At 42.8% G+C, this 24,118-nt stretch overlaps 1 protein-coding gene across 1 annotated transcript in view; it reads left to right on the forward strand.

Annotated features, from left to right (window-relative positions):
• The first annotated feature begins 8,510 nt into the window (after positions 1 to 8,510).
• Positions 8,511 to 24,118, forward strand: part of MAST1 (microtubule associated serine/threonine kinase 1) — a 53,390-nt gene continuing 37,782 nt past the window's right edge. Inside the window, exons 1-3 of the mRNA XM_029283737.1 lie at positions 8,511 to 8,593; positions 20,419 to 20,507; positions 21,691 to 21,766. Coding sequence (XP_029139570.1) covers positions 8,511 to 8,593; positions 20,419 to 20,507; positions 21,691 to 21,766 — 248 coding nt within the window. The remainder of the gene's footprint in view (positions 8,594 to 20,418; positions 20,508 to 21,690; positions 21,767 to 24,118) is intronic.

Genomic DNA, 24,118 nt, shown 5'->3' on the forward strand with positions numbered 1-24,118 from the left:
ATTGTTAGCCGCCCTGAGTCCGCAAGGAGAAGGGCGGGATATAAATTTAATAAAATAAATAAATAAATAAAATAAAATGCTGTCTCCCTACCTGAAGCGTTTATATAAATGAATGAAACCCGTGGTGACTAAACCTTCCCATAATAATGTTTTTATGTGCACACAATGTTTAAATGTGCCTTGCTGTGTGTAGGAGCCTCTTTTCTGGCTTCACATCCTCCACAGAAGGTATACCTCAGCTTTCCCTAATCTGATGTCCTCTTGGCTGGGGGTTGTCAGAGTGGCAGCCCCAATACATCTGGAAAGTACCAGTTGAGCGCAATTGTCTATGGTTGGCTTGGTAAAGAACACAATGTGGAACTTTTAAGCACTGAGAATAACAAAAGGAGGAGAATTTTAGCAGATGCTACAGAGGAGCTACTCTAATGTTATCCTTAAAAGCCCCTACAACTAACATTCAATATTTCTGCTGTTATTATTGGTTATTCTTTTATTTTCCTCCCAGCCTGCCCCTGTCCTGCTTTAATAGAAGGACTCCGTTATTAAATTCAGGTTGAATACTTACTCCACATAGTGGGGACAAGGTTTTTTTTTACTGAATTGCTCACCTACTTTTAAATGTACAGAGGATTACATTGAAATGGTACCCTGGTCCCCACTGAGGAAGAAATAATAAAATTTTATCCTGCGCCGAAATGGACAGGTTAACTCTAGAGATTAAAAATAAAACTGAAACGGAGTATTATGAAATTTGGAAAAATTTGTACGATTGGTTAGAGATAAGGAGGATCGCTGAGATGATTATCGATTGACTAGTTGATATCATAAGGACTTCTTATTAGTACCTATATTAGGACACAACTGAAAGATATGTAAATACAACGTTGACGATTGAAAGATGGCTTATCAAAAAATTTACAGATGTTATACGCACAGTTTGTTATACTCTGTCCTGTTATAGAATGTATTTTAAGTTTCTGTTTTTCTTTCTGTAACATAAGGTAATACTAATAGCACTGTTGAAGCCAGGGAAGTTGAATTATGTCCATTTTTGTTTTTAAAATGTACATTTAATAAAATTTGTAAAAAAGAAAAAAAGAAAAAAAAGAAATGGTACCCTGCCTCTTTGGTGCCTGTTCTGATTCATTGCTGAATGATGTTACGCCATGGATGTATGTGCAACATATTATAGCCAAAGACATTGTTGAGTCTTCTGGCTTTGCTGCCCTCTCTTTTACAAGCTATTATTTGCTGGCAGGAGCAGCATCCACCAGTAAGGACACAATGGCAGGAAGGGGTAAGTCTGAAAGCAGGATTCTGTCTGCTGTTGCTCTTAAGGCTGATTGACACAGCCAGGTATGGACACTAATTGCTTCCTGGGAGCAAAAAGGCATGATGTTGCCCTCTGTGTGTCCTCAAGTTAATGGGAGGACCACCTCTACATGTCTTTTCCTTCTGTGCAATAAAAATAATGTTTTCTGACTTGTGCCAGTATAAGTAGTGCTGAGTGATTTTCCTACTATGCTTTAATAAAATCAACATGCCATTTAACATCAACATGCCATTTGCACAAAACTGGATACCAGTGCTATGTTTAATGCATGTTTTTGCTCCATTTCCCAGCACTGTTCTGGTTTAAAATGACACTGAGATGAAGTCAAAGGCATTGAATGGAGCAGAGATGTTAGGGACAAATGACCATTGATGGGCAGGGGAAGTCAAAGGCAAGGTTTTAATGTTTCTGATATTTTGATTCAAGCTTTCAACTCCTTTAAAAGTACTTTTAGCATTTAGGGCAAGGCAACAACTTTTCAAAAATGGAAAAATTTCTCCAACATACCTTAGGATGCAATGGCATCTTATGCGGTCCATATGTTTGAAATGGCAAAAATAGGCTAAGTCAACCTTAAAAGGCATTGTATCTTTAAGAAAGCCTTTTTCATTCATGTAGAAATAATGTGTTAATTTCGCCATCTCGAAATGGCAAAATTAATTATGATTAGAGATAATGGACTAGATAGCTTATAAGAGACTGGAAACTGTTTATAGACTTTCTACGTGCTAAATATAATAACAGATGGGTAACAGAGGGATTTGAAGATTAGCTCAACTTGTATATATATATTTGTAAAAGGGGAGAATTTACTGCTTTTTCTTTTCTTTCATGGATCCTACATGATGATGGTGATGATGATGATGATGATGATAATGATAATGATAATGATAATGATAATGATAATGATAATGATAATGATAATAATAATAATAATAATAATAATAATAATAATAATAATAATAATAATAATAATGTTGGAAGGAGACTTGGAGGTCATCTAATCCAGGGCTTTTCAACCAGTGGTATGGGTACCACCTGTGGTACATTGGCACCTGGTAGGTACTATGCGACCATCCTAGAAAAGTGGTAGCGGGGGAGGGGAATGAGCTGAACCGGTGGCAGCACCGCACAAGCCTGAGCGAGAGATGCCTGGAGCTGCAGGGCTGTCAGAGCTCAGCGGAAGCGCCAGGATCAGCGCTTCTTTGGGGCTGTTGGGGCTCAGTGGAAGCGCCAGGATCAGCGCCAGGCTCCAGCTGGAGCTTGGCGCTGATCCTGGCGCTTCTGCTGAGCCCTGAAGAAGCACCAATCAGCTGGAAAGCAGCACTGATCCTGGGACTTCTGCTGAGCCCAGAAGAAGCGCCAATCAGCTGGAATGTTGCAGCATCTCCAGGGTCTTGTGATTTACATTCAGATGCTTGGCAACTGATTCATATTTATGACGGTCACAGTGTCCCAGGGTCATGTGAAGTGACCAAAACCTGCTGCAACCACCCAACAGATGGGGGGAATAAAAACCAAACACCCACACACACACACCACCTCCGCTGCCAATCCTGAACAGAAATGCTCACAACAATGAAAACCTCAGACAGGAGGAAGAGCACCACCGGGTGGGCAGGCAGGTGTCGGCTGTGGCTTGGGGGGCACTTTTTCAGTGCCATTGTAACTTAGAACAGTCACTAAGTGAACTGTTGTAAGTCGAGGACTACCTGTACTTTATCACTTTTTTCCTTTTTTTTTTTTTTGGTCATCAGGTTTTTGACACCTTGCTAGGCGACTGGTGGTACTCGAATGTTGCCATATCTTAAAAGTGGTACAATGGGTGAAAGGGTTGAAAAGCCTTGATCTAGTCCAACCCTCTGCTATACCATTTCAGACAAATGGCTGTCCAGTATCTTCTTAAAAACTTCCAGTGTTGGAGCATTCACAGCTTCTGGAGGCAGGTTGTTTCACTGATTAATTGTTCTAACTGTCAGAAAATTTCTCCTTAGTTCTAGGTTGCTTCTCTCTTTGGTTAGTTTCCATCCGTTACTTCTTGTCCTGCCTTCAGGTGCTTTGGAGAATAGCTTGACTCCCTCTTCTTTGTGGCAGCCCCTGAGATATTGGAACACTACTATCATGTCCCCCCTCGTCCTTCTCTTCATTAAACTAGACATACCCAATTCCAGCAGCCGTTCCTTATATGTTTTAGCCTCCAGTCCCCTAACCATCTTTGTTGCTCTTCTCTGTACTCTTTCTAGAGTCTCAACATCTTTTTTACATTGTGGTGACCAAAATTGGATGCAGTATTCCAAGTGTGGCCTTACCAAGGCATTGTAAAGTGGTATTAACACTTCACGTGATCTTGATTCTATCCCTCTGTTAATGCAGCCTAGCACTGTGTTGGCTTTTTTGACAGCTGCAGCAAACTGCTGGCTCATATTTAAGTGATTGTCCACTAGGACTCCGAGATCCCTCTCACAGTTACTACTATTGAGCAAGGTACCACCTATACCAGTGATGGCGAACCTTTTAGAGACCGAGTGCCCAAACTGCAACCCAAAACCCACTTATTTATCACCGGGTGCCAGGTGGGTGTGGCCCACTGGGTGGGCATGGCTGTGGTGGTCATGGCAGACTGGGTGGGTATGGCCAAGGTGGGCGTGGTCACCTTGATGTTGCTCGTGGGGAGGAACGCCTGTGGGGATCGGGCAGGGTTGGGGGAGATCCAAGGGGTCTTTTGCAGATGGGGTGGTGGGCAGGAGGCTCGTCCTGCGGGGTGGGGTGAGGAGAGGCGAGGCAGGGTGGGGGTGCCATTGTCGGAAGGCAAGGCAGGGGTCAGGGGGGCTGCTGCCTGACACCATTGGCCCCCACACACACAGGCCAGCAAGCGCATGGGGCCGACAGTGTTTGTCAGCAGCCACAGCCTACCAGCCCCTCGACCAGCGCACTCTGGGGCTCTGCAGCCTACCGCCAGCAGTTCAGAGAAGCCGCCTCTGAGCTGGACGGACAGCCGACAGCTGAGGAGGTAATGCAGTGGATTGTACCCAGGAAAAGGAGAGCATGCGAGGCCAGGAGGGATGGGATGGGGGAGAGGGAAACCAGCCATGCTGGGATGCATCCAGCCATGTGGGACCTCAGCGAGTTAGCAGGCAGCTGGTTAAAGAGGGACGGTTGCTATCTCGGGCATGATGCATGTGCCCACAGAGAGGGTTCTGAGTGCCATAGGTTCGCCACCACTGACCTATACTATACCTGGGCATTTGATTTTTCTTGCCTAAATGTAGAACCTTACTTTTTTCACCATTGAATTTCATTTTGTTAAATAGCGCCCAATGTTCAAGTCAAGTCAAGATCTGTCAAGATCCTTCTGTATCTTAAGCCTATCTTCTGGAGTGTTGGCTATTCCTACCAGCTTGGTGTCGTCTACAAATTTAATGAGTTCCCCATCTATCCCATCATCCAAATCATTGATGAAGATGTTGAAGAGCACTGGGCCCAGAACAGAGCACTGGGGCACCCCACTATACACTTCCCTCCATGTAGATGCAGTTCCATTGAGGGCCACACGCTGAGTACGGCTGGTCAGCCAGCTACAAATCCATCTGGTGGTGATGCTGTCTAATCCACATTTTTCTATCTTATCAAATAGTAGGTTGTGATCTACTTTATCAAATGCCTTACTGAAGTCCAAGTAAATTATATCCACAGCATTCCTCTGGTCCACTAATTTTGTCACTTGGTCAAAGAATGCAATAAGATTTGTCTGGCATGATCTGTTTTTGACATGTTGGCTTTTGAGAACCGGTTTTCACATATTTGAATCCCACCACTGGTTAAATAGTTCTCCTTTCTCCCTGTTGCTTGTCACCTTCTTGCCACTTTCTCCCACTAATGGACCAATCATTTCCTTAACTTTTTTCTTGTTTTTTACATGGTGAAAGAATCTTTTTTTGTTATTTTTGACTTTTGTCGCAAGCCTTAGTTCGTTTTGAGCCTTACCTTTTCCTTTGCAGGCTCGGGCTATTTGCTGACATTCTGCCTTAGTTATGTGCCTCCACTTTTTACACTTGTCCTTTTTGTCTTTCAATTTATCAGAGTTCTTTATGCAGCCATGCTGGTTTCTTTTGAGAGCTGCTATTTTTCTTCTTCGTTGGTATTTTGCTAGACTGGGCTTTTATAATCTCACTTGTCAAAATTTCTCAAGCTTCTTGAGTTGTTTTCCCCTTGAGGATTCTCATTCATGGAATCCTTCCCAAGCTCTCTCTAAGTTTATTGGAATTAGCTCTCTTAAAGTCCAAGACTCTAGTTTGACTGTGTTCTATTGTTTGTGCTTGCATAATGTTGAATTCCAATATTGCATGATCACTTCCCCCCCCCAAGGTTCCTGTGACTTCAACACCTTCTATCGTTTCATCTCTGTTAGTGAGAATTAGGTCCAATATGGCTAATCCCCTAGTTCCCTTCTCTACTTTTTGGCAGACAAAGTTGTCTGCTAGGTTTGTCAGGAATCTGTTTGAGCTTCCACTTGGTGCAGAGTTTGTCTCCCAGTTGATATCGGGGTAATTAAATGTTAAATGTTAGATGTTAAATTTAATTGACCACTTTTTCTTCTTCTTTTGTACACTATTCTTTTGTTGTTGTTAGGGCTGAATGTATGCTTTTGTTTTGTTTCATTTTGTTTGTTTTATTATTTTGTATTTTATTCTCTATGATAAAACAAATAATAATAATAATAATAATAGTAATAATAGTAATAATAATATTGTAGAATATTTAGGTGAACAACCATACACTTGTTTCTTAATAGTGTGGCACATAACTATATTACGTTTATTATTACATTCCGGGATTATTTTTACATATATCTCTTAAGAAGATTTACATATATCTCTTAAGAAGATTTTCTGTACATTTATGTATGTTTCCCTTTCTGTCAACCACAGAAAATGATACGAGAATGTTATTGGAGCCTGGTATATATCAGTGTGTATGGATTTTATTCATTGCCTTCTTGAGTAATTCAGAGATGAATGGTTCACAGGTAGTTCACAGATTTTGTTTTTAGATTTGAAGATTTCATGCAGACTTTGTACAACAGTAAGAATGGATTCAAAATCTATATTTGTTATGGTAGTGCTTATAGTTATGGGGATGGACCAGCAGGAATTATTGGCTTAATGCACTCTGCTCCCCTACCTCATTATGATGAGGAAGTACAGAATAGAACGTGTTGATTCTAATAGTTTTCATTACATGTTGATTCTAATTGTTTTCATTTCCATCTATGTGGAAATTTTGTTTAGGGCTTCTTCATGCAAGTTCCACTAGGTGTTTATCGAAGAGCCCTGTTGTTGTTTGGAGGATTATGCCACAAGTTCCCAGCCCAGCTGAATATCCAAATCATATGGTTGGTTTATTATTGGAGTTATTGTTAGATAAATTTCCATCTTTTTCCAAGAGCTCAAGGTGACATCCATCACATCCTATGAACATGATCTTTATGAAGTAGGTTGGAATATGTGACAGGGATTATCCCAAGGAATCCAGTGAGCTTGCAGGAATGAGGTGAAGCTGACCCTAAATCTTCTCAATCCTAATTCAACATCTTAATCATTAGATTATATTCTAGTACTCTCTTAGATAAAAGACAACATTTGCTTTTTCTCTCAAACTATCAGTGGATGTAAGGCAAAGAAATCTGTCTTTTTTCATAGTGTGCATTATTAGGAGTATGCTGTGAAAGAGATGGGAAGGGCAAAGATCTGGAAAGAAGCAAAGAAGAATTTGCTCCGTCCAGGTACTGCAGTCATCATAATTGAAACATAATTGTGATAATTCCATGCTTGGGCAGACTGACCATTGGATTAATTTGCCACATGCAGGAATCCGTTTTTGCATTTCTGGTCCCAGCCTATAAATTATTTGCAGTGGGATAGAAAATCACTGCTTCTGCAATACAGGACAGAAATACTAATTTAAGTTATCGGGCAAATGTATTTTTGAAGTGCTAGTCAACACTCTACTCCCACCTAGCCTTCCTCCAACCTGATGCCCTTCAGAAGTGATGGAGCTTCAACTTGCAAAACATCCAGCCTGTATGACTCTGAAGAGTTGTCTCAGTGCACTAAGGACCAAAAGCCAGCAAAAAAAAATCTGTTTTACTTTAATAAGTGCAAAATGCAAAACATCTAAGTAAGTAACATTTCTATGTAAGGTAGAATCAGAATCTGGAACTTCTTTCACAGCTCATTTTTTTAGCCACTGTATGACTTCACACATTATTGGAAAGGTACATGGGGAAAAGTAGCTGTGAACAGTGCCTCCTAGGGGTGACACTGGGAGTCAGGAAGCATACATCCATTTCTAAATCATTTTGTTGAGCCCCACTGACTCAACAAATAATGGATCCTTGTTGAAACTACTGTAAGCAGCTTGCATTGACCCAAAGAATCCCCAGTTAGTGACAAGGGTCCCATTTCCCAGATTTAGCATTAAATTCCAGATCAGCTGCTGTTGATTAGATGAATCAGCTTCAACCCAGATTGGGCAGTTTAAAATTAACCACGCAATTGTGTTCCAACTTTGGGTAGGGTTCCATTTGTGTGTGTGTGTGACAGCACCTACAGCATCACATATAGTCAGGGATCTTGTGCATGTCTAGAGAAGTCCATAAGCAATCTTTGGATTTTTATAGCTCAGGACCATTTTGCATTCCAGGTAGTGATATATACAGATGTAGCTAAGAAGTAGTATATTATTTGTAGAAAGGTGGCAGGCTATTCGTATGCAGGGGGTCTGTATTTGGGTCCAGTCCTTGACTGGAAGGAATACTGCATGAACCAAACCTTAGTCTTTGTACAGGGCAAGTGTGTGCGCACACAATCCACACCCATATGCAGAGCACAGGCACTTTCAGTGTGTGTTCTAGCACACATTACCACTCATACAGCGCCGCCCCCTCACGCCTCCCCCTCCTCGCCCTCTCTCTGTGCCCCTCCCTTCACTCCCTCTATTTCTCTGCTGCTCTCTTCCCCCCTCCGTTGCAGTTCTCCTTTCTTCTTCCAGAGGAAAGGTCCCCCCCCCGCACCCCCACCCCTCCGCTCCTGCTCCAGTGGGGGGGGCGGCGGCTGTGAAGTAGCTTCAGCAGTAGGCAGCCCTCCCAGACTCACCACTATGGCCCCCCTGGGGGATGATGTCTGAGTCCTTGTGGACAGCGCTCTCCAATTTCTCTATGCCCGATTTCCTTGACAGCAGCATGTTTCGCCGCACTAAAAGGTAAAAAAGGTACCAAGGGGGAAAGGGAGTGCTCGCCTCCATCCCTCTTCTTCTCCATCCATTGGTAGCCCCTCCCCATTCTTCCCTCTGTTTCTGCTCCTCCATCCTTGCTGCTCCTGTCACTTTCTTCCCTACCCCTCCTCCTGCTCTCTCTCTTTCTTTCTTTTTCTTTATTTTCGTCCTGCGGCATCCTCCTGCCTTGAAACTCACAGACTCTAAGGCTATTTGTGTCTGTGGGGGTGGTGGGGTGTGATTTCCCCCTCCTTGCAAATCCTGGCCAGGCAGCTCAGGATCCCTGGGGAGGAGGCTGGGGGGGGGGGCTGCAGTGGCTGGTGGGGATGTGGCGCAGTTCATGGAGTAGGGATTGGGGGAAGGGCTTGGGAAGAATAGGATGCCATGGCAACAGCCAGGCAATGTATATGAATGGCAACCCAGCCTATGGAGAAGTGGCATGTTCTTCCTTTTGGTCTGTCCTTCTCTGCACCTTTCTCCCAGATTCCAGCCCAGGAGTGCCCCATCATCTGAACCCTTTGCTCTGTGATCTGTGAGGATGGTGGGGAGACCAGCGAAGGGGCTGGAGGGAGGGTGAGAGTACCTGGGATGTTACAAGGTGAGCGAGGGGCTGATTTATAGTAGATGGAGAGAGGCAGAGCCAAAGGCATTTTACTGTTGATTCAGAAAGATGGGTGCCTAGAGGCTGAAAGGGAGGGAGTCAGGTGGGGCAGACATTTGGGCTTCTGCTCTTCATTGTGTTTATGCTACCACAGCTGGCACTTAAGAATCTGACATAGTTTCTGTAGCATTTGGAGATGACTGTATGGAAAAGAATTTAGAACAGCATAAACTCTTCCCTCTCCCATTCACTGCAGCAACTGATAACTGCTATACAGCAATAATGCGGTTCCTATTGGGTTGGGAGGGCAGTGGTGGCAAAGCCTGGGAATGGATGCAGATGCCATGCTTCTGATATGCACTATGCACCTAATGCAACACAGCTGCAGGATTGCTAGGCTGCAGAATTGCACTCTTATCTCTGCAGGTCTCCAAGGATTGTGGCACTGTTAATGTTTGCATTTAGGTCTAGCTGCTGTGCTAACATACTAGAAATTTACATATTTCCACCAGAGAGGTTCAGTTAGCTATGTCTCAGCTATCTTTCTATACAGAGAATAGATCCTTTGTTTAAACATTGATAATTAGAAGGACTGATTTTGGATTGATAACTCAATAAAAAGATAATATGGGAAAGTGGACATATGCAGGAGATACACGTCTTGGGGAATGCAAGGGTATAATCAACATAGATGTAAATGGCATAGCTCAACCTAGTGACCAGGTGGTTTATAGTAACTCTTTGATTGGAACTACAATAGTAAAAGAGACTTAACACAGCAAGTTTAGGCTTTTTTAAAGCACAGAATATCTGGGAGACTTAAACAGCACAATATTTGTAGCAAAAGAAGGGAGCCGAACCACAGAAGAGACAGAGAAATATCTTCTGTCCCATTGCTCCATCTATAGGAAAGCTGTGTTCTAAGTTATTCAAGAATTACTTTATTTGAAAAATATTACTAATTTGTTAATTGGCTGAATGTGTTATTTGAGGAATTCTGAGCAGCATTTGTAAGGATTATTTCTCAATAGGTTGACCAAGTAGGTTAGGCTGAGAACTGAAAGACTTAATAACTAAGCAGGAATCCAACTGTATTTTGGGCACTGGAGTTAGAAAAATGAAAAAAGCAGAAAACAGTTCCTGTTACTTCATAATCTTGGCTATGATTTCTGTAAATGTTTAGAGAAATAGCTGCAAATTAAAAGCTAGCCCAAATTTGATAGTTGCAGCCATATTCCTTGTTCATTTTTCTAGTCTTCTTTAACTTGGGGTCTTCCAAGTTGAATGTAGTGGTATACATCCAGATACGTTGAATATAGTGGTATACATCCAGAACAAATGCTTTCTACCTTGTACAACACAGCATCTCTCTGGTATTTACTAAAGCAGCCTGAGTTTTTCAGCTTTCCATGTAAGCCTGCAAAGAACCATCCTTATCATGTCTTTTTCCCCCCAAAAAAGCATTGTGCTTGTTCTTGCAAGAATCTGATCTACTTCTTCCTAATCATTTTCAAAATTATCACATCCTCCCTAGCCAAAATCTCTAGATTAGGACTAGAAAAATTGAATAGCTTATATGCAGTCAGGTTTACTCCCATGTGAAATGGTTGGCATACAATAATTGAGCTGTAAAGGTCCAAAGTATAGATGGAAGCAGACAGACAGACAGACAGACATAGAAAGCCACTTCCATATTGCTGTCTAGAGGTCATCTGGAATTTTACAGTGCAGATAGGGAATGCCTAGAAAGTATTTCCCAGTACTTCATTACCTATATATTCTAGTCCTATAAATGAGCATGAAACGTACATTGGGAGTTAAAATCTATCTATATAAATAAAAATGTAAATGTTCGTTTGTTCAAAATCTTAAATCTCCAAAAGTTCTTCACCGATTGCTTTGAAATTTTGACACTACGTTGCATTCGAATACACGCGTGTTTTTATATATCTATATTATATAGATGTCACACCTGTGACAAGTAAAAACATGCTTTTTTGACAAGCATTGTGAAATTAAACATATTACAAACGTGCGCTTTCTCTTTTCTTTCTTTTTCATTTAACCAGACTGAGCCACAGCAATGCGTGGCCGGGTACAGCTAGTTTCAAAATAAAAATTCTGGAAGCAGTGTGAAGAAAGAGAAGGGACCTCCAATTCACATGTCCTGTTTGTTTAAAAAAAAAAAACAATCCCACTGCTCTTTTGCATATGCATGGCCTGACAGCAGAGCAAGCCAGCTGCACCCTTTTTAAAGCACTATGGAAATGCTGAATATGAATTGTAAACACGTAATCCTATTTATTTCCAGATATGCAAATGAAAGAGCCCTCTCTTCAAAGAAGGGTTCACTGTTTTGTCTCAAGTGCTCACTTTAATCTTTTATACATAAATATGCCACATTTTTATGATAATTTCTTTCAGGGCACCTTAGAAAGTTCAACAAAAATAAAATAAATGAAAGCCAACAATTACATTGGTATGTAATCAGTAAAAGTAATTTATGGCATTTTCTGGCAGTAAGATTCTAGCATGGGACTGCTGGGACCGAGGCTTTTTTTCTTCCATTGCCCTGAAGATGAACTTTCCAAATTATTCCAAACTTAATTCATCTTTCTCAGTGGAGACAACTATGAATCAGGGAGTGATGTGAAAACACATAATGATTCACTATATGGTATGTTAATAATGTCTTAAGAAATTATGTAAGAAAGCACTTTAGTTCACTCAGCCTGTGTAATGATTCTTCTATGAAGTGTCTGGTAGCACCTTTTCAGACTAAGAAATGTATCAAAATGCATACACTCACTTCATATGATGCGGGGCTTGGCTCCTCCTACATTGTCTTTTATGAAGTATGTAAATTTGTATGAGAGTTTCTATAAGTTGGCTATCTTAGAATAGATAATCAAAGGTTACATGTGAATCTCCTATTTTTGAAAGCTCAATTGAAAACTGAAATTTGAGGGACTGCCTCTCCTCAATTACATCTGCTCTTCCCACCAGATAGGGCAGACATGTCAAACACAAGGCCCGGGGGCCGGATGCGGCCCACGAAGTGGTTTCATGTGGCCCGTGAAGCCATCCTGGAAACAGTGAGGGAATGGCCCCCGCTGCCTTGGCCCTGGCCCAGGCCTGCCGGGAGCTAATGTACAATTTTGTGGTGACCATCTTGGCACTTGCCCCAGTGGACCATGCCTTGGCACTTGCCCTGGTCCCACCCCCTTCTGCCCGAGACCCTCAGATCTGTCCCACTCCTGCCCAGGCCCCCCATAGGCACCCTTGATGCAAATGATGTGGAACTGACCACGCCCACCCAGTAGGCCACACCCACTCCATCCATGCCCACCCATTAGGCTGCACCCACTCTGGCCACACCCACCCTCCCTCCCCCAGGGCAACCGCAATGCTGATGTGGCCCTCAGTGAAATTGAGTTTGACACCCCTGCAATAGGGCAAGAGAGGCATGCTTCAGGTCCTGTCTTTCAGGGAATCACACTTGGTAGGCCCGAGGAGGTGGGACTCCTCTGCTGTTGTTATGGAACATTCTCCCCTCCCCCCCAAAATGAGGCCAGCTCCATCCATCCTTAATTTCCTGAAGTCCCTGAAGATCTGATTTGTCATCGGTCCTGTGGGTCTCAGCAGACCAGTGAAATCTTGAGGTGGTTCCATTGCTGATCAAATCTCTTGTTTGCTTTTTTATTAAATGATTGTGCTTGACATGTTTATTGTTTTTATTCTCTTTTTTTTTGCTGTAGGCTGCTCAGAGTCTCTTCTTATGAGATGGGCAGTCATATAAATTTGATAGACAGACAGACAGACAGACAGATCCCCAAAAGGTGTATGGAAATGACTTTCACTTTCTTCCAAATGCCATTTTTTAAAACTTCCCAATCTGGCCCAAGTCCTGCAATTCCTTTAGCAGAGCTACAGAGTGTAACATCAACACCTGAACTTAGCTCCCAAAGACACATAATTCAAAATATTATAAGCAGTTAATAGTGATGAGGTTTGGTTAGACTATCAAGACTTTGCTCTTAAAAAGAACCCCACTCCTGCAAACTTAAAATCACAGCAGACCTAGTTCTCTTTTCTGAGAGGACAGATAATTTCTGAGATCCATAATCCCAGCCCTTATTTGGAGATTTGACCTTTTTGTAACATGGTCCTGTTTGAGAGTTTGATAAGTGTATAGATCTCTTCTGAGAAAAATATATTTAAATCATAAATATATTTAAATGCATAAAATAAAAAAATAACAATAAAGTTGTATTTTTCCCCATCCAAGTTCATAACTCCACTGAAATCTATCCATGCACCCTCAGAGGATCTGTGGATCCCAGACTTGTACTGGCTGTCAGTAAGCAACTAAGACAAATTCATGCTGTTGATATTACCATATAAATTCCTGAAGAATTTGACCTCAATTAGTATCAAAGTGTCTGTGTATTGATACTTACCATGGATCTCCTGGTTTCAATTCAGTGTTGGAATGGCCACAGTATGATTGTGCAGAATAGGGCTTTCTCTGTGGTCATGTCTTATTTATGGTTGTAGAATTTCCCCCTAGGACAGGGGTGTCAAACTCAATTTCACTGAGGGCCACATCAGCATTGCGGTTGCCCTGGGGGGGCCGGATGGGTGTGGCCAGAGTGGGTGCAGCCTAATGGGTGGGCATGGATGGAGTGGGTGTGGCCTACTGGGTGGGCGTGGTCAGTTCTACATCATTCGCATCAAGGGTGCCTATGGGGGGCCTGGGCAGGAGTGGGACAGATCTAAGGGTCTCTGGCAGAAGGGGGTGGGACCAGGGCAAGTGCCAAGGCATGGTCCACTGGGGCAAGTACCAAGATGGCCACCACAAAATTGTACATTGGCTCCCGGCTGGCCTGGGCCAGGGCCAAGGCAGCGGGGGCCATTCCCTCACTGTTTCCAGGATGGCTTCACCCGGGCCTTGTGTTTGACATGTCTGCCCTAGGAGAAGTCTTTCTGTCTCATCATATTATCAAGTTTTAGAAATACCCATTAAAAAAACCCTCTTCAACTGATCGATGGATACAAATATTTGTCATCTAATTGAAGAGAAAGTGTCAGATGTAGAGCTGCATAATCACGGATGATGTGGGGTGTTTTGTGGTGGAATGAAGTTCAGTCCACAGGAAAAATCTCCTCTACAGTACCTTGACTGAGATGAATATGGGCTGAAAAAGCAAGAGCAGTCCTGGGTGTGCTCTGGCATTAAGCATGTTTGTTTCTGCAAGGCTTGTTCAAGGGACCTTTCTGTTGTTTCCTCTCCTTTGGCTACCACAATCCACTACTTCTAATGGTAGGGGAAATTCAGCATGGGACAAAAATCTATGAAAAATGGTGTGTGTGTGTGTACATGATTTATCCTTAACAATTCCTTGGTGGGGGTTTTTTTGCCATCCTCCTGCTCTCCAGATGTTTGGTTAATCAGAATAATCAGAATTAAGTCTATTCGGAAACCATAAGGATTGACTTCTAATACCATTAAGTAATTTAAAATGAAGTGTTTGTATAGATCAGACACCAAGTAATAATAATTGCTGTTGAATAGGATTCCACAAATCTCCCCTTGATCATAACCATTCTTACAAATATTCATAACTGGTAACCTTCATTTTATCATTGCAGAAAAGTTGCTGGAAATTATGTCTGCCTAACAAGTGGTGGCTTGATTTTCTTTGATATAAAGCAACAATTTGGATGCTCATTGGCTATTCTTTTCATTCCTCTATTTCAGGAGTTCCCAACCAAGGGTGCTCGCACCCCCTGGGGGTGTGAGATGATATTCCAGGGGATGTGAAAACTTGGGTTTTCAAAATTATAGTGTATATGCATAATTCATTGCCATTATTTTGAACTTTTGTAAGGGGTGCGAGAATATATCAGAAGCGTTCTAGGGGTGCGGAGTATAGAAAAGGTTGGGAATCACTGCTCTATTTGAAAGTCTGCACAAACCAAATCTGACACACACAGAGAGAGATTCATTACTGAGAATTTTTCTTATGCATATTGTTGTGTTTCTTTTTATTTTAGCTATGCTATAAATCCTATTTTTTATGAATAACAGTGATGGCGAACCTTTTAGAGACTGAGTGCTCAAACTGCAATCCAAAACCCACTTATGTATCACCAGGTGCCGGGTGGGCGTGGCCCATTGGGTGGGCGTTACTGTGGTGGTCACGGCAGACTGAGTGGGCATGGCCGGGCTGGGCTGGCCACCTTGATGTTGCTCGTGGGGAGGGAAGCCTGTGGGGGCCAGGCAGGGTTGGGGGAGATCCAGGGGATCTCTGGCAGGTGGGATGGTAGGCAGGAGGCTTGTCCTGCGGGGAGAGGTGAGGCAGGGGGCAGGGCAGGGGTGCCATTGCCGCAGGGCAAGGCAAGGCAAGACAGGGGCTGGGGTGGCTGCTGCCTGAAACCATCGGCACCCACATACAGCGAGCGCATGGGAGCCAACTGTGTCCATCAGCAGCCACAGCCTGTCATCTCTTGGTTTTGGCGCGATGTGGCTGTTTGCCGCTGGCCATAGGCATTTGCCGCCTCACACGTCTCACCCAATGCCGCTGCCATGAGGCCGTGGAAAAAGGCAGGCAGAGGTAAGGAACCGGTATACCAGTTCCTTACCACTGCCTGGCTTGTTCCGCGGCCTCATGGCAGCAGCATTGGGCAGGAGGCAGCAAATGGTCGGTTTCGGCACGACGTGGCTGTTTGCCGCGGCCATTTGCTGCGGCCATTTGCTGCCTTGTGCATTGCACCTACCCCCGTCACAAATGTTTCCAGAAACTCACTGCAAAGGACACCCAGCACAAAGGATGCCAGCACAACTCCCAGGAGCCAGAGGAGCGCCTCATGGCAGCGGCATTGGGCAGGTGGCGGCAAACGGCCAGTTTCGGCGTGGAACACGTGGGGCAGGTTTCCCCCTCACCTGCCCATTCAACTACAGCTTTTGTGGCTCTGTAGGCAGAGCTGCAAAGTTCTCTTCTCTGACAGAGAAGAGAACTTCGCAGTTCTGCCTACAGAGCCACCAAAGCAGCAGGTGGAGCGCCGTAGGCTCGGGGAGGGAGGGCGCTGAAGTGGGCGGTCGGGCCATTGGCAAGAACAACGCATCTGAGTGGAAAGTGGCCTCGGAACAAGTGGGGCAGGCAAGGAAAGAAATCCTCGCTTGCCCCAGAAATTGCCTTTCTTTCCTTATCTGACTTCCAGCTCCGTGCTGTTTCTTCTTTGCAATCTGCCGCCGCCGCCGCGTGCAAGGAAACAAAGGAAGGTTTTTTTGGGGAAAAAAGGTCAATCAATAAATTTCAACTTCGCGATCTTTCACGAGAAGTTGGAATTGATTGATTGACCTTTCCACCCCCCCAAAAAAATCTTCCTTTATTTCCTTGCACATGGCGGCAGTGGATTGCGAAGGACCAACGGCATGGGGCTAGAAGTCAGGTAAGGAAAGAAAGGCAATTTCTGGGGGGAGCAAGGATTTATTTCCTTACCTGCCCCACTGGTTCCAAGGCCGCTTTCCGCTCAGACGCGTTGCTCTTGCCAATGGCCCGACCTCCCACTTCAACACCCTCCCTCCCCGAGCCTCCGGCTTTGGTCAGCCTGCCGGACCCCACCTCAACACTCTGCTCACTGCTACCCACCATGGCTGCCCCGGGGCTGCAGGGCCTGGCATGGCATGGGAAGGGCACGTGCCCCACCCTCCTGTCACCATGCAGGGTAAGGTTGCTGCGCCCGCCCCCACCCAGATGCCCTCACCTCCCCAAGCATTTTTTTTACTAACCTGTCTTTCAGCTGTATTCCGTTTCTCTGTTTGCTTCTCAGCCTTCACCACGTGTTTGTGAGACTATCGGTAAAAAAAAAAAAGTTCCATCAGACTTTCTAACTTCTTGACATCTCGCGAGAAGTCAGAAAGTCTGATGGAACTTTTTTTTATCGATAGTCCCACAAACACGCGGCGAAGGCTAAGAAGCGAACGAAGAAACGGAATGCAGCTGAAAGGCAGGTTAATAAAAAAACGCTTGGGGAAGTGGGGGCGGGCGCAGCAACCTTACTCTGCACAGGTATTGATGCAGGTTGCTCATGGACAGGACTGAAGGCCTAGGACTGGGGCGACAGCGCATGTGCCCACAGAGAGGGCTCGCGTGCTGCCTATGGCACGTGTACCATAGGTTTGCCGCCATGGATGTATAATATAGGTGGTTTTTGACTTACAACCATTTATTTAGTGACCATTTGAAGTTTCAACAACAATGAAAAAGATGGCAGTTTTTCACACTTACGACCATTGTAGCAGCATCCTGGCAACTGGCATGTATTTATTATATGGTTGCAGTTTTCCGGGGTTATGTAATCATTGTTTGCAGCCCTCTGACAAGCAAAGTCAGCGAAGAAGCCAGATTCACTTAACAGCTGTGTCCCTAATTTAACAACTGCAGTGATTCACTTGACAACTGTGCAAGAAAGATCGTAAAATGGGGCAAAGCTCAACAACCATCTTGCTTAGCAATGGAAATTTTGGGCTCAGTTGTGGTCTAGGATTACCTGTATAATAATAATAGTAATAGTAATAATAATAATAATAATAATAATAATAATAATAATAATAATAATAATAATAATAATAATNATTATTATTATTATTATTATTATTATTATTATTATTATTATTATTATTATAAAGTTGGAAGGGACCTTGGAGGTCATCAGGTCCAACCCCTTGCTCAAATGGCTGTCCAATCTCTTCTTAAAAATTTCCAGTGTTGGAGCATTCACCACTTCTGGAGGCAGGTTGTTCCACTGGTTAATTGTTCTAACTGTCAGGGAATTTCTCCTCAGTTCTAGGTTGCTTCTTTCCTTGATTAGTTTCCATCCATTGCTTCTTGTCCTGCCTTCAGGCACTTTGGAAAATAGTTTGACTCCCTCTTCTTTGTGGCAGCCCCTGAGATATTGGAACACTGCTATCATGTCCCCCCTCGTCCTTCTCTTTATTAAACTAAAATATTTTTTATGAAAGCTGTACCCCACAATTCAATGTGAGAGTTTATTTTTGCAAAATAGGTCTCAGGCAAAAGAAAGCACCATGTTTGAGGCCTTGAAAGTTCTGCCAGTTAGACATTGAGAGGACTTTAAATATACGGTGCTAAATGATTCCTCCTAATGCTTTAGGACAGCATTCCCAACCTTTCCAACTCTGTGGATCAGCAGCAGCGGTGGGAGGGGGGGAAGGGGGATGGATTTGCGTCCGTGCCTGCCACTTGCACTAGTGGAGCTTCATGCACAGGCGTGTCGGTTGCACAAGGGGTTGGGGAACTGTGTTTTAGGATATATCATGATCCCACCTATTCTCGCTGAGAAGTCATGGGTACTGGTCCAACATATCTAAAGGCCATCAAGTTGGGAAATTGCGCTACATCCATCTGGAAAATATTTCTTAGCGGCATCTTTGATTAGCCACTCGTGATATCCAAAAACCAGAAGTACTGCAAATCATTCAACATTACCTTGTTTGTGATACCACAGGTTTTCTTGGACCAATGGTATGTAAGGCATGCTGACAGATGCAATACATCGTAAATGTATGGAAAATATATTTAAATTACAGTTATTCACAAAGCATTATTGGCCGGAATGCCACATAAAAGAAGTGCATAGAAGACAGATGGCAAGAACATGAACATGAACAATTTAAATGTGTTCATTTTTATTTCCTTGTGTCTGATCAGAATATAGAATATAGTTTTATGACATGTACTTTCCCTCCCTTCACAGGACTGGTTTTCAATAGAGTAGTATAGAAGAGTAAATTGTATTGACTTTTTTTTATCGCACATACTTACCTGCCCTTTTCCTGTTTGGGTTGTTCATATTTTGTCAGCATGGAATTGCAACAAGTAGTAGATATCAGGACTGGTACACATCAGCAAATAATAGTTCATAATAAATAACTGGACAGTCTCTGAGCTGCCATGCAACCTGAGGATCTAACAGCATTAGGCTTGGGCAGACATCCAGCCTTGTCTACAGCTGGGCAGACATCCAGCCTTGTCTACAGCTAGTAACCTACACCGTAGTGTTTTTGCAATACTGAACAAGAGCTGGCTGAACAAGAGCTGGCAGGATAATGCCAAAATCCAACCACTTGCACTTGAGGAACTGCAAGGTAATCCTAGCTGGTCCTTGTCAAGGTGCACATCTAAGCGGTACCAGCCCAAATTACATACTGTATATATTCTGGCAGAGGATCTTTGTTTTGAGTGCTTTGCTTATTGTATAGTTTGTGTTACATAATATGACAGTTACTTATAGTCTACTCATGGCAAGGTGTGACAAGTGTGGAATTGAGTCTTCTATGCCATGGGTGGAAGGCACTATTAAATGACTTTAGGAAGAGAAAATAAGGTTACTAATCATGCTTACAGATGTTATTTATTGATTATTTAAAAATTTTGTTTTGCCTTGCTCTGCTACTGTGAATGAAGCTTCTTAAACAGCCAGTGTCCTCCTGTTTGTCTTTCAAGGGAGAAAAAAAGCTGAAAATCTGGTGGTCCTAGTTGTCAAGAATGGATCCAAAATTTCTAAATTTAAAAAATATGTGTGAGAGAGTATAAGCAAGAGAGAGCCTAGAACTTAGAGCTCCTGTTGGAAGTCAGGTTGAAGGAATAAGAGAACTCGGTAAATCCTTCCTCTTTTCAACATCTGTTGACAAATCCTTCCCATTTGTAATGGCCTCCCATTGCGGTAGGTTTGCATCGTGTTCGATCCATGACAGTAACCTTTCTTCCTGTAGTTTCTCTTGAGAAATAAAACTTGATAAATAAAACTGGTCTGATCCTAGGAGGAGGTCATACTTCACTTATACAAAAGAGAGGTCTCTGCTTCTACAGTTAACAGAGTTCAAGCAGCAGGGCTGGGAAAATTGTCAGCTTGAGACCAAGTAATCAAAACAAGCAACATTGTGTAAGACAGATCAATGGTCTGACTCAGTGGAACAATCCAACTTCATATTTCATTGCTGAGCTAATAATCAAGTGGGAGATTGCAAGTTTGGAGTAGTCAGTCAAGTTGAGCTGGAGATAATTAATTGGCCAAATTTTCCATCTGTGGTCTTCTAAGTCTTCTAACAACTGCTTCCTGGTTGGCATTCTTTATCCATGCACACCCTGATTTAGGCCTTTCTTCTTTCCTGTTCTTTGTACAGCTGCCGAACCAGTAACAGAAAAAGCCTGATCCTGACAAGTACATCACCAACGCTGCCACGACCTCACTCTCCACTCCCAGGTCATATTGGTGAGTTAGGCCCTTGGCCCTCCTTCTTCCAAGAATTCCAGCCTTGAAGTGCCTCCTGCAAAATTGGGTATGAGCCACAAGATAATTCCAGGCATTTTAAGTCCTGCTTTTTCTGTTCTTGCCTAGACAGGAACAGGAACCCATTCTTTAAATAAGCTGCCTGTTTAGACTGAATAAGTTACTGATAACGAATATCTTGTATCCCAATTGTTAATGTCCCTATCCAGGAATCATTCAATGTCCTTTAAAAAAATCAAGGGCATACCTCTTTGTTTTTTAATCTTTGCTCTGTCCCTCTGTTTTTAAAATGTGGGATTTCTTCTCATTGTCAGAACTGACCAAAATGTGATGTGTGCGTGTGTGTGTTGGGGGGGAGGGGGGAGTATTGCATAACTTTATGTGAGGCAAAAATGTCCACAGAAATCTGAATTTATGCTCCCTCACGCTTTATTCATACTTACGAGTTTATCTGTGTGTTTAGCAGCAAGCATGACATTGACTCTAAAGCTGTCCTGTGAAAATTATTCAGAAGCAGTTTTGGTCTTAGGTAGTGCATCCATTTTCCTGTAATTCTGTACACCCTGTTCCTCCTTTGTTCTTTCATTATTTTATGTATCCAAGGCATCTGCCATTTTATTCCACATATATATTTATATAATGGAGTATATTGTATAACCATCTTATCCATCCTTCTAACTCTCTGAAGTTGTCTGCCACTGACCTGATTTTCCATCTTTCCTCTAATTAGTTTCTAATCAACCATTTAACAATCAACAATCCATTGCTATATTTGAGCCATTGGTTTATGTAGCCAGCCATCCATCCATCCATCCAACCTACCCACCCACCCACCCATCCATCCATCCATCCATCCATCCATCCATCCATCCATCCATCCATCCATCCATCCATCCATCCATTCATCCATCCATCCATCCATCCATCCATCCATCCAATGTTCTGTTTCTTGGCTTCCTTCTGTCTGCTGTTTTCATATTTAACAAGCTTCTCTATGCCCTTTTTCATCTTGCTAGCTGATTGTTGTACCATCTTGATTGATTTTTCAGGCTCTAGAATTTGCTGGCTCCTGGAAATAGATTTGATTTGATCATAGTTTGATAGCAGCTTCATAGAGCAACATGTTGATTTTATTTTGTATGTTCCTACCCTGTCCTGTCCGCAGGTAGCAGCCCCCTTGACAGTCCTCGGAATTTCTCCCCCAACACACCAGCCCACTTTTCCTTCGCTTCTTCCCGCAGGTAAGAGGAGCCCTCCATCTCTGGGACTCAAGAGAAACATGAATTGCATAGAAGTTCCATCCTTTATACTCCTTTACCTATCAGCTGTTAGCAGTCCACAAGAACTGATTGTAATTTCCTGTATAGGAAAGTAACTAATGCCAGAATTAGAGTGAGAAAACTGCTGGCCTACCTCTGGAAAACAACAAAAAAGTTAACTCCTATGCTCTTTTTATTTGCAGTCTTGGATATTTGCCTCTTTCCTTCTAATGTCCACCACTTCCTTCAGTGATGCCTAGTCTTTATGGGTTCAAGCCTGCCATTATAATACAGGAATTAGACCATTCTCAGCCACAACCTTTCCATATTTGGTTCTGCATGTAGATCATTTGAGTGAGTCCAGGGTCTGCAGAAGGAAAACATACCCACTTGGGGTAAAGATCAGTTATTCAAAGAAGCTGATCTGTGGATAGCAAGTTGTCATGTTATTGGTTCACTCAACTTCCTGGCTCTTTAGGCTTTGAAGGAGAATGCAGGATGTTGGCTATTGCTCTAGTATTTGATCTATTAAGCCATCCTGACAGGGACATTTGAGGTTATGGAAGAACTTCCCATCTGCTCCCTACTCCCCATCTGCTCTCTGCTCTTTTTATAGACAGGCACATACAACTTCTCCTGCCCACCTCCACCCACAAAACCAAAGGAACAGACTGTGAGGTTCCATCAGGCCCTTAGCAAAATATTGAGTAAATCCATTCTGGGTTGTTTACATATTTTTGTTCTGCAATTTTTTGCATTGCACCTAAAGGCATGAGTGCTTTTATAACTAAAATTGCTTTTTATTTGCAAAGCCTATGCTTGATAAATTTTATGTAATCAAATTAGATGGAAGAGATTGGAATTATATAATTGCCATCTGGTACACTGTGAATTATTGATATGGTTAATTGATAGTAAAAGGGGGAAGTATAAGCCAAGTAGTAGTCATTATTATATCACAAAGATTTTTTTCTGACAAGAGTGTTCTACATTTTTGGATGTTTGCCTAAAAATACTTGAGCCACGTGAATGTCTTACAGCAGGAAAGAACATGTTGTATTGCCACACATATCTTTTCCTGGACAGATTAATTTTTATATATATTATCTTAAATGGCCTTTTTTTGAGGTCATGCAGATTCATACTGGACAACAAGTAGCCAAAGCTGTTTGATATACAGTATAAGACTTGTAGGACTGGAAACCAACTTTGCAAGCAAATTCATAAACCTTTGGGTCAAAAGTTTCAATTATTGCACAGAAACATTGTCCACTCAGATCCATTCAGTAGTAAAATAGTTTCACCAACATATAAATATATTGCTGAAGAATCTGTGACAAAGACTGATTTGGGCTGGTGACACAATGTAACCCTGGTGGGTCAGGATGAACAAATGTACCTGGGAAGAGAGATGTAAATCCAGGCTGGAGTATAAGAATATTGACCCTTTTGGTTTACTATTTCCAATCTAGCGCTTTCCATTTGGGTGGGATTGCTATCCCATTCGATCAGTATGACCAATGCCAAGTCATCTGAAAGCATCAGTTTAGGGGAGCCTGCTTTAACTCCTACTCTGCAATTTTGGAGAGTTATAAGCAGATTTACGTTTATTTGGTGAGGGTTTATTACAGATTGGAGCTCATTTGTCATATCCATCATATTTTATGGTTAAAATATGAGTGACATATGATATTGGCATCCATTCTTAACCATCTCATAGCTTCCCTGGGCTGCAGTTGTCTTATTTCTTACTGCATCAAATCTTTTTTTCAACAGAATAAAAGTATGACCCTCCACAACTGTTGATGGCCTTAGCATTAATCTTATACAGTTTAAATCAGCAGCTAGTTTTGATATGACCGAGATTTTTACCGGGTACGCCTGGTACGCCAGTTGCGGCCTTTTCTGGACCGGGATGCTTTGCGCACAGTCACCCATGCTCTTGTTACCTCCCGCCTGGACTACTGTAATGCTCTCTACATGGGGCTCCCCTTGAGGAGCACTCGGAGGCTCCAGTTAGTCCAGAATGCGGCCGCGCGGGCGGTGATGGGAGTGACTCGTCGCNTCCGGATCTCCCCTCCTTCCGCCGCGCCCTCAAGACCTGGCTGTTTCAGCAGGCAGGACTGGCCTAGGGGTAATTTTAAATTGGTTTTAATTAAATTTTAGTAGTGCGGCCGATTCGAATATTTATTTTTAATTTATCTTAGATTTGTATTTTGTGTAATTGTTTTAACTGGCTGTAAGCCGCCCTGAGTCCTCCGGGAAAAGGGCGGGGTATAAATGAAATAAATCCTAAATCCTAAAAATCCTAATTCAGTGGGCAAGTAAACCTTT

This window comes from Protobothrops mucrosquamatus, unplaced genomic scaffold (genome assembly GCF_001527695.2).
Source record: "Protobothrops mucrosquamatus isolate PMUCROS unplaced genomic scaffold, P.Mucros_1.0 scaffold205, whole genome shotgun sequence".
NCBI lineage: Eukaryota > Metazoa > Chordata > Lepidosauria > Squamata > Viperidae > Protobothrops > Protobothrops mucrosquamatus.